This window comes from Prorops nasuta, unplaced genomic scaffold, assembly GCF_024137725.1.
Source record: "Prorops nasuta isolate Cenicafe-Biocafe unplaced genomic scaffold, Cenicafe_Pnas_1.2 PNAS00006, whole genome shotgun sequence".
NCBI classification, from domain to species: domain Eukaryota; kingdom Metazoa; phylum Arthropoda; class Insecta; order Hymenoptera; family Bethylidae; genus Prorops; species Prorops nasuta.
The window spans coordinates 293,640-304,993 of NW_027116803.1; the positions used below are offsets into that span (position 1 = coordinate 293,640).

At 36.5% G+C, this 11,354-nt stretch overlaps 1 protein-coding gene across 1 annotated transcript; it reads left to right on the forward strand.

Moving 5' to 3' along the window:
- The first annotated feature begins 2,406 nt into the window (after nucleotides 1–2,406).
- Nucleotides 2,407–9,076, forward strand: LOC136774447 (uncharacterized). Its single transcript, XM_066728748.1, has 4 exons — nucleotides 2,407–2,417; nucleotides 2,495–2,666; nucleotides 3,814–3,938; nucleotides 8,762–9,076. Exons 1-4 carry the CDS (start codon nucleotides 2,407–2,409, stop codon nucleotides 8,865–8,867), a joined length of 414 nt encoding a protein of 137 aa, XP_066584845.1. The 3' UTR covers nucleotides 8,868–9,076.
- Nucleotides 9,077–11,354: the final 2,278 nt, after the last annotated feature.

Here is an 11,354-nt window from a genome sequence, read left to right on the forward strand (position 1 = left end):
TACAAGGTAAGTCTATTAAAGATGAACAATTTTTATTGACCAGATGCTTATTGTTAATATTCAAACGTTAACTTTGAATAGAATCTAAATGGCAGATGGAAGGGGAGTGTGGTGGTAGGGTAAATATGAATTGAGTAGTATGCAGGAAGCATTCAGATGGGAAATGACAGAATCGAGTAAGCCAGCAAATCCAAAGATGAATAAGAGATCGAGTTCAAGACCGCTTTGATCGTTTCAATGGACGTCTAAAAATGAATGCCAGTTTTCCTAGTTTAATATAGAGGATTTAAGTGCATTGTCTCTGACTGCGTCAAAGGAAGTGGCTCCGGGGGAAATGATATAAAATTTTACACGTGTTTAATTTTTTACAAGATTATATCATCCTTGCTCATGTACAATTATACGATAAAACATACAAAGGTTGACTGAATTATAAAATATTCAAATGTTTACATAATTTTTTCATTACTACTTCAAAAGGACTTTTTGCAAACTATGGTAGGTTAAAAAAACAATTTACAAATATTTTACTACAGTCGAATTTATAATTTCAATTGCGAGACTGAAAAATAATTGCAATGAGTCAATAATAACCACTGTTATATAATTATCCTTAAAATTTGGTTTTTTGTTTACAAACATTTCCGTTGCTGAAATTGTATCACGGTTATAGCTTGGCCTCCGATAATTCCTCGAATTAATATTACTGCGTAGCGTAGTGTTTACATTTATATTTTATTTCTCTTGAACAGATAAAAACCGGAGCAGATTAGAGCGGTAAGCCGTACTGTCAGTTATTGTTGGAAGGAAAGAAAAAGTACTGGCAAAATTTCAGTATAAGGTTGTCACTGTTGTCAGTCGTTGGATGTCGCGATATGAGGAGAATTCTAAACAAAAACGTTTTCAAGAATTCTTCGTCAGTAGTGAGCCAAGATAGGTATGTATAGCTGTTGAAGCGACAGTATTTTGCTGCTGGAAAAACTCTAAAGGTGGACTGATTATCGGCTCACCGAGATACTATTGAACATGAATGTTTTCCACTTGGCTAAACATTCTTTTCATCGAAGCCTTCGGGGGAGATTTTTGATTCCCATATAATCCGCTCATCCAAGGAAGAGACGCTGCTTCTATCAAGACTTGCTACACGATTTGCTCGAGTACTGAGATTATCGTACAGTATTTTACTCGATATTGCATACGCGTGCAACTGGCTCATAATATATCAACAACCCATAAAACATACTACGCCTTATGCAGAGTATATCTATATGTACATAAATATTAAAGCAGAAGTCTGTACTGGGCGACATTGTGAACGTAAACTTCAGCCAACCAAAGTTCTCCTGCCACCAACAGAATCACAGTAATTATTATAAGTTTAAACAGCTTATTACTTCAGTAAACCAAATAACTCCAGCCAGAAATCATTAATAAGAGCTATTATTAATTTATAGGTTCATTGTGTTGATATATATACACTGAAAACTCTATTAAAACCAAATATTGATGATGAAAGGCTACAAATTAAAATAAGCGAAATTTCAAACTCCAAGGAATTTATCTGTTGCATATTTGCTTCAGCATCAACTTTCGTCAGTTATTGCTTCAAAATTCCTACCAGGAGTTAAAACTAATTAGGTACGAGTAATTAAAGCATCAACAGAAGAAAATCATTACAGTAAGATTATCGTAAAAATGCAAACACAGACATTCTGAACTTGGTATGTAAGAGTACGGTAAGCTGATTCCACAAGGTACAATTGAAATTAACGAGGGATGCAAATTATTTTAGCCTCTCCCTGCTAACTAGAGGCGATGTATACATATACCTAGCGATTTACATTAACACTAAGCGGATTGAAAGGTTTTGACCTATTCAATGAACGTGAGCTAATTAGCAAGAAGAAAAGCACGGTTAATTAATATCAAAACTAACGCAGCATGATCAACAAAACCCAATGAATTTGATCATATATATATATATATATAATTTTGTTTGAGCAATTCGCATCAGTGGACCGTGAAGTCAGCGATCCTTGTCCAGCTAAACAATAGCTCGAGTTTGGGAATCCGTAAATTAGCACTCGACGAGTCAATTCGAGTTAGAATTAGACGAGAATAATTGAGCAGCTCATCCGTGAAACGTTGAATGAATGCGGAAGGACGTTCTGAAAATTCATTAATGAAACACCCGATGGGTGTCCACAAAGTTCACTCTTAATTAGATATCTCTGAAACTGGTTTAATTAAGAGCTTTGCCAGTCATCTCTTAGATGTCCTTTAGGATATCTCAAGAATCTTGTGGAGTGGGATCCAACATGTCTCATTTATCCTTGTAAAAAATACCTCGCTTTATATGTATATATATATATATATTTACCTTTTCTCTCTCTTCCCAAGAGTAAGATGGTAAACAAGTAGTGCTGTACGAGGGAGAGAGAAGAGGGTGGAGAAGGTTTTTCCATCCTGTTTTCGCTGGAATCTTCTTGTCGAGTAACGAAAGTGTCTCGCTTGCTCTACGCACACGCCCATCGTTTCTCGACTGGTCCACCCCCACCCTGAGCCACCCCCAGGACCACAGCCATCCCAAGCCCATCTCGGCTCGACTCGGCGTGGCAGTCGCTCCACGGCAACCTAGCAGCGCTGCCAGGATCTACCTCCACCAGGTCCTGCCTCGCTACGCTCTAGCTACGATTTTTGCGCTCTCTCTCTCTCTCTTTCTCTCTCCTCTATTCATAATATTATTACACATATATATGTATGTATCCAGCTATATCCGACTCATTATCACCTCCACCCTCTCCCCCCTCCACCTCGTGCACGATTTTCACGCAAAGTCAACGCACTTTTTGCCCCTTTCCTACACCCCTTCCCTCAACTATCCATGGTAAACCACGCCGACTCAGACGTGACGCTTCGTGTTGTGACGTGACACGCCGTATTGTGCTACGGACCGCGCCTTTTTCACGAATCAGTCGAGAGAACCGTGTCTGACCAAAACACGCGCACGCTACTTCCCCGGGCGTCAGCTCTTTCCTACGCTCTCGCTACTGAACCTGCCACCCAACCTTCTATCCCCACTTCGTCGTTCATCCCCCGTCTTACCCCCCACCCCTCTTTATTTCACTATCACAGTGTACCATCAGTAAATCTTCAATTCCACAAATTCATTTGTCTGCCAGAAATTCGTTGATTTAATCCTAACAATGAACTACCTTCTTTTTTATCTGTACTGTTGATTTCTTTTATTTCTCTCTCCTGCTATAGCTAACAGCGTGTGTGTATTGTTATTGAATTTTCAACTTTACTCACTCATTTGTTTACTAGAAGTTAGTGGATTTAATCTCTCCATACAGTTTATTCTTTTTTTATTAAAAGTTAAACTTTCATTTCTCACAAATTCCTTCTATCACTGAAAATTTGTGTATTTCGAGTTTTGCTAATTAATTTGTTCACAAAAAAATTCTAAGGTCATTCCTACTTAAGCATTTCTTCTTTTCTGGCAATTGTAAATTCTTACTCCTTGCACCTTGCGCCTCTCTTATCAGTGACTCTTCTCAATTCTACCAATTCATTTGTCTACCAGCAATTGCTGAGGTCACTCCTACTCTCACACTACCCTCTTTACTCTCTACAATTGCAAACTTTTTTACTTCCAACACCCTGGCCCTTTTATCACCGGAACTTCGTATATACCATCAGCGAATCTTCAATTCCACCAATTCATTTGTCTACCAAAAACCCCCCGATTCACTCCTACCCATACACCACTCTCTTTTCTCTCTGTAACATTAAACTTTTTCTTTCCCACAGCCTCCTTCTTTCCACCTTCTCTTATCGCTGACAATTTCCTGCCTCGGGAGTGTCGTGAGAGCTCTTGCGAAAGCTACCTGCTTCCGGACAAGATTCGCCACTCATTCGCCAACTTCTGAAACTCGGTAAGAGATCCCTCCACAGTTTTATCCACCCTCCCCCTCCCCCTGCCTCTAGAACTATCCTTCATCCTGTTTTTTCCTCCCTTTCTTCCAAGATCGTTCAATTATCCCAGAGACTGCCCTCTTAAAAAAGACAAATGTTCCGCCTCCAATCGAACTTTTCAACCACCGAACAATGCTTCAAGCTTATCGAGATAATTACGAAGACGCGAATTATCTCCCAAGTTTGATTAATAATTAACGCTGAGAATGGCGTGAGTGAACAATCCGATTTGGCATCGTTGATCGTTGCTTAAACATTCGCACGTACCAGCTCGATAATCGTTACGTGTTTGTGTTAGGTGCATGTGCATGTGCATGTAGAAAATACAGACGCAGGTAGCGAAAGGAGAATAACAGGGCCGGGTGAATTGCTTGATTTGAAATTCATTCTCGCAATTCGTCCTTCATTTTAAGCGATTAAGCCTGATCGACTGTTACGCGAAAATTCATGCAAAGCATCGATATTTCCGCTAAGTCGAGTGGGCTTTGAAGCTTTGCCAAGAATATCGCATTAATCCCAATGCGATTTCTCCTTTCTCCTTTCGCCAAATTGCTTGCCCATTGCCAGCAACTCCCTGCGTTCTTTTTTCTTTTTGCTACACCCGCTGGACATTCCGGCGCTTTTAGTTAAATGTGTGTGGAGTGTATTTTGTGTATGTATATATATATGGGTGAAAGTTTTAACTGGTCCATGGAGCCACATTGGTCTCCTGGTAACGCTAGGCACTACTACTGACCCTACATTGTTAATATAATTTTTATTCACTACTCTAAGGAAAAATTGTCTCGTGCAGTGAATAGATAAAATTGTTATAGAAAAATTATATCAGAGCTCTGTCTTGATCGATAAAGAAAAATTCCAATTGAAACACCCAGCAGCGATTCGAGGTTTTGTTTGAAAAAAGTTGGCTCGTAGCGGTTGAAATTTTTGCGAGGAGTAAAGATTTTCACTGGTACGAATAAGAGTTGAAAATTCCAGCTTTTGCTTGCAGAATCTTTTAGAAGGTTTAAAAACTCTAATTTGTTACTCTTTGTTAATAGGGTAAAATTTAGTGGAAAATATAAACTCGTTTGAGGAACCTATATATATAAGTCGACTGAAGTTTAATTTGTTGATGATGGTCAAGAGGATTAGGGTTGGCAGAAAAATAATATTTTATTTTTGCAAAACTTTTTAATCAGTCGAAGTTTTATTCGTTCTCGTGCATTGTTCAAGAGCCTTATCATATAAATCAATAAATTCAAAATACGCCTTGTGAATTTTGTGGGGAGGCTTTTTCTTTTTCGATGAAGATTTAAATTATAGGGTCTAACGACAGTAGGATGTTTCGTTTGCAAAAAAGCTGACTGGTTGCGGTTCGAATTCTTGCGAGGTGTAAAGAATTTTCCTCGAATGAATGGGACTGGAAATTCCAGCTTTTGCTTGCAGACCTTTTCAGACGAATAAAGTTTAATTTATTGCTCATATATTGAATGGGATAAAGAAGAGTAGAAAAACAAGACTGGTTTGTAGGACCTAAGTCGACTAAACTTTAATTTGTTACTCATAGTGAATAGAGCGAGGGTCGCTAGAAAAACAACATCTTTGTTCGCCCAACTTTTAAGGCAATAGATTTTTAATTTGTTTTTACGGAAAGTCTTGAAAAATTGTGATTATATATATATATATATATATATATAATAGTTCGACTAAAAAGATCGTCCTATTATTATTAATCAATAGAGTAGAAACAAATTTAAAGAAACTTGTCGGACAGATTTTTCTTCTTCAATGAAGATACAAATTGAAGCATTTAACGACAGTAAGAAGTTTCATTTAAAAAAAGTTTACTCGTTGCGGTGCAAAATCTCGCGCGAGGTGTAAAGATTTTTTCTCGAATGAATAAGGGTTGGAAATTGAAGCTTTTCCTAGCAGGGGACCCTTTCAGTCGACGAAGCTTTAATTTGTTAGTAAATGGAGCAAGAAAAACAGCACTTTTATTTGCACAACTTTTAAGTCAATTGAGCTTCAATTTGTTTTTATAGGGGGTCTCGAAAAATAATAATTAATCGTTCAATCAGAAAAATGCTCTGCCATTAATCAATAGATTAGAAATATATTTAAAGAAAATGATGGAAGAGAGCTTTCTCTTGATCGATAAAGATTCCATTTGGAGCGTCTGACGACAGTTGGAAATTTCCTTTGAAAAAAAGTTGGCTCGTTGCGGTACAAAATCTCAAGAGCTTTCTATCCGGGGTTAATTGAGGTAGAAAATTCAAACTTTTGCTTGCAAAACCTTTCACTCCACTGAACTTTCATTTCTTAACAGTGAGAATTTTATAAAAATAATCGTTAATCGTTTAATTAAATTGGTTACATGCTAATTTATTGTGAAGAGTCTAATAATTTATCTTGGATGATCCTCTTTAAATCAATAAAAATTCAAACTGAAGAGTCAATATATAACTCGAGGCTCTAATTAATAAAAACAATTTCCACGGTGTTACTCGTGCGACTCACTCGCATTCGGTAAATTTCAAGCCATTAAGCATAAGATGCAATGGCGATGGTGAAACCAACAATATTATTTACTCGCAAAAAATAAATTTTTAAACGGCATTACGTGATACGGATCTCTTAAACGCGCACTTTCAGCACAAAGCGCCAGGTCACACACCCACTGCACAAAAAAATAAAACCAACGAATGTTCACTCAAATTTTTCGAATTAATTTTGTATTTCTGCAACTTTAATATAAAGGTCACTGAAACTTCCGGACTGTGAGAATCGCACACGACGCACGTGCTCTTATGATATTGTATTTCAAAAGATTGTTTAATTGCGTAGATTTGGAAAAGTTTGGATACACATCACAAACACAGCACACTGGTTAGGCACCGACGTTTTTCACGATTTTTTCGACGATTTCACTGTATTTTGGGAGATATTCCGATTTGGAATGGGGAGGAGCACGAATTTCGGCGAAATAATCGATGAGAAGCGTGGAGAGTGCAGCGGGGCGCGCGAAAAGTGAGAAAAAGTGAAAAAAAGGGCCCGGTCGGCCCAGTTCGCCGTTGGAAAATTCGGAAAGGCCGGTCGCGGCGCGGCTGATTCGGCAAACCAAAAAAAACATGGCGGAAAGCGGGAAGGCGGGGGTGGGGAGAGGGTAGAACCTGCTCGCACAAATCCGAAAACTGGTATCAACGGCGAACGGGGCCGACCGGGCCCCTTTTTTCACTTTTTCTCACTTTTCGCGCGCCCCGCTGCACTCTCCACGCTTCTCATCGATTATTTCGCCGAAATTCGTGCTTCTCCCCATTCCAAATCGAAATATCTCCCAAAATACAGTGAAATCGTCGAAAAAATCGTGAAAAACGTCGGTGCCTAACCAGTGTGCTGTGTATCCGAACTTTTCCAAATCTACGCAATTAAACAATCTTTTGAAATACAATATCATAAGAGCACGTGTGTCGTGTGCGATTCTCACAGTCCGGAAGTTTCAGCGACCTTTATATTAAAGTTGCAGAAATACAAAATTAATTCGAAAGAATTTGAGTGAACATTCGTTGGTTTTATTTTTTTGTGCAGTGGGTGTGTGACCTTGCGCTTTGTGCTGAAAGTGCGCGTTTAAGAAATCCGTGTCGCGTGGTGCCGTTTGAAAATTTCACGTCGCTTAAGCGACATTTAACAAATCCGCGTAATTTATTGAAATTAGAAAATTAATCTTTCGCGAGTGAATAATATCGTGAGTGTCATCATCGTTAACTCAATTATGGTAGCGCTTCTTACACATTGACAATGCTTGGAAATTCACCGCTTGAGTGAGTCGGACAAGTAAAACCGTGGAAATTGTTTTTATTAAATTACAAATTTGTATACCACCTAATACTAATTAAATTTTAGTATAATACAACTCCATTTTCCAAACTAAAATTATAGCTGATTGGAATAAATCTAAAAATGTTTACGTTCTTTAACGTTTAAATGGGCATATTAAAAATACGTTAAAATAAATAAAACAAAAAACATATCCTAAAATATCACACTTCAAAACTATAAGAATATATGCGTTAAAAAAATCCGTCTATGTTTTATATTATTTCCAGTAATTTAAATAGAAGATAAAATTGGATAATTTTTGGCTGAAACGGTTTAACCAAAAATGTTGGCTCCTTCTGGTAGAAAATCGCTTAAAAAGGCTAAATTGTGCCCTTAGTGAGTGTGGATTTTCAAACCACACTTTTATCTCAAAACGTCTCGTAAATCTTCCCGTAGACTTTTCTTTTGTTCGCGCGATAAAAATTTTAAATGGAGATCCAATATTCTTGCTGCATACTAACACAACTATATAGTTAAAATGTGGAGTGATGCATGTGCACGTTATCAGCTCACCCTATAGATAAATTTCATTATTTTTAGGGCAGCATTTGCATATACGTATACAATTAAATATTTAATTTCACTGTTATTGTGTTGGTATGCAGCAGGCTCGTAGTACACAGCTCAAGATTCTGATTAAACAATAAAGTTGGCTTCTTCCGGTTTAAAGCCTCTTGAAAAGAGTAAATAATTTTAGTCTGAGTGGGTGTGGGCTTTAAAACCACACTTTTACCTCAAAGCATCTCATAAATTTGTCATAAAAACTTTTCTTTTATCGATAAAAATTAAAACTCGAGAACCATTAAAAAGCTGAAAGTTAGTTTGAGAAAAAAGTTTGAACAAAAAATGTCTCACAGTAGGTAAATAATTTTTTAGTAAATGAATAAGAGTAAAATAAAACTTTTGTTTGGCTTGTGTTTTTTAGGTCTTATCATCAGAAGGAGAGAGAAATTGACCGGAGGTATAGAAACTTGACTACCAAGTATTCCCAAAGTTTAGAGATGATACCAGCTCTCTCAAGATTAGCTTAAGAAAACCAATCAAATAAGCGACTAATTGCTGCAGCCTCCTCTCTTCAACTTGGCTATTACTTCAAGTTTGGAAACGTCGATTCTCAAGTCGCTCTAAATGCTGCAAGTTGAATGCTACTATTGGCACTCGCTGAGTTTAGACTCGGCTGAGAAACCAGTATCTTCCTGATCCTGCGGTACAGAGCAATCAAGAGCTGCATAGAAGAAGAAACGGTACGCCATGCCAGTTGGAGGAAGAGTCGCCGGCAAAGTTGGCATTTACAGCACTCGTTACAATGGTAATAAAAAAACTACGACTGTCACTAAAATAGATATAATACCAGTAGGAATCGAAGAGTTGAACAAAACGTTCTATATACGAAAAATTGCCATAAAACTTGCGAAATACCACTTTTCAATAACTTTATTTATTGATATTGTAATTATGCTTTATTATTTATTGTTCGTATTTTATTTAAAATGTTAAGATATTAAATTAAACACTGGGGAAATGTAGTAAATTTATCAAAGCTTGAAATTTATGTAAATAATATAACAACTGTTTGTAATGGATTAATAGTTATTAGTATATATAAAATTGCTTTAAAATTAACTATTTAAATTTACAATGACAGCACATAGTAGTCCATGAGTGTTGTAATTTTTCAAATATGTAGTGCATAGATTTGGATGTTTGATCATTGTACGTTGAATTTAAAAGTGTTGCCAAAAATGCTGAAGCTACCAATAATTCATGTAGTCTACTAGAAATAGTGACTGAATGAGCACAGTAGGAATTATTACGAACGAGAAAAAGAGGTTCTGAAACTATTGATCGAATTCTTAAACTTGAAATTTTCTCATTTTTTAATTCGGTCAGGTAAATTTATAATCGTTAACATTCCACCTCATTTAAAATGTTGGCCTTCGTAAAAATGCAAAACGATACACTATGAAATTCGCACTCGAATGCTTTCCCCCATTACGTTGTCACGTTCCAAAGGATCTGATTAAAAATACGTTCGTTAACGAAAACTAAATAGCTCCATTGCCACTGCAATCACTGTTTTATTCCATGTTTAATCTTTCTGATTAATTTTCAATTGTATATGCAGTTTATTTGTTAAATGCCAGTGAAAAATGGCAATAGTGAGTTAAAATATGAACGAAAGGGCAAATATAATATGGAACAATGTTGTTTTATTCTGCATTTAATCTTTCTGATAAAGTTTCTATTGTACAAACAGTATATTTTCTTGAAAATTGCTAAATAAATTGGAAATAGTGGTGTTAAAATGTAGATAAATGAAAGGTAATGGAGATTGAAAATATGTTATTGTTATATTTTAAGTTTAATCTCTCTGATAAACTTTCAATTGTATCTACAATGTATTTGATAGAAATCAGAGAAAACATTGCAACATTGGCTTAAAATGTTGTGGAACGAGCAAATAGAACCAGGAATGACGTCCTTTATTTCACTTTAATCTGTATGATGAATTTCTATTGTAGTACATTTTGTTTGAAAATGTCGAAGAAAGTAATTAAAAATTCTGCAATACCCAATTTGTATAATTATTTCTAAAAGAATAATTGTTGATTTTTTAGGTAAAGGATACAGCGGTATCAATGAAGAGATCATTTGGATTAGCATTGGAATGGGGATTACAATCGCGATACTGATTACAATCGCACTGTGCTACATCGCTCGTGAAAAGCTTCGCAAACGACAAGAAGGCTATTACCCTTCCTGACGAACAGGTCCACCGCCCTCTTGGGCGACCTGGTCGTTCTCCCCGTCAACACCAAGGATTCTCTTCAGCCCTACCATCTCCAGAGGGAAACCAAGAGCTTACTATATCACCGTCTAACGTCCAAGTCTTATTTAATCTTAATCATTATCATCAAACCAAAAGTACTTGAGACCATCAAAAATTTATTCTATCGTTGCTTCTTTATAATTCCAAAAAATTTATTCTAAAATTATATCGAATAGTTTTCACAAGATTTCCAGTCGAGGTAAAGTGCAAAATAATTGGAGCTGGTATTAATTACCATTTTTTAAAAATTAGTATGGCAATATGATTTTTTTACAAATTTGCTAGCCGAGTAAGATTACGTAACACGGGGACGTATATACACTGGTATCAAGTACACTGTGGAGAATTTTTAAAGTAATTTAGTGTTTTTCATAGCGTCTACCCCTGCTAGTTTCTGCTTTGCTCCCTTTTAACCGTTCCCAACGCTAACTACATCGTCCCTCTCTTAGCTGAATTTTCTCTCTTAGCAGAACTCCCTTTTGGAGCAAAACTTTAAAATTTTCTACAGCAAAGAAAGAGAAACTTTTTTGTACACTACTTTCTCTCAGGCGAGAAAGTGCTTATTTATATTTAACGTTATGCTGATTTAAATTTTGAAGAGAGAGTGAGAGATAGAAGGGGGAGGAAAAGGAATACGAATTGCTTTTTAGAATTTTCAGTGTATTTTAGCTTCGCCAACTCGATAAGT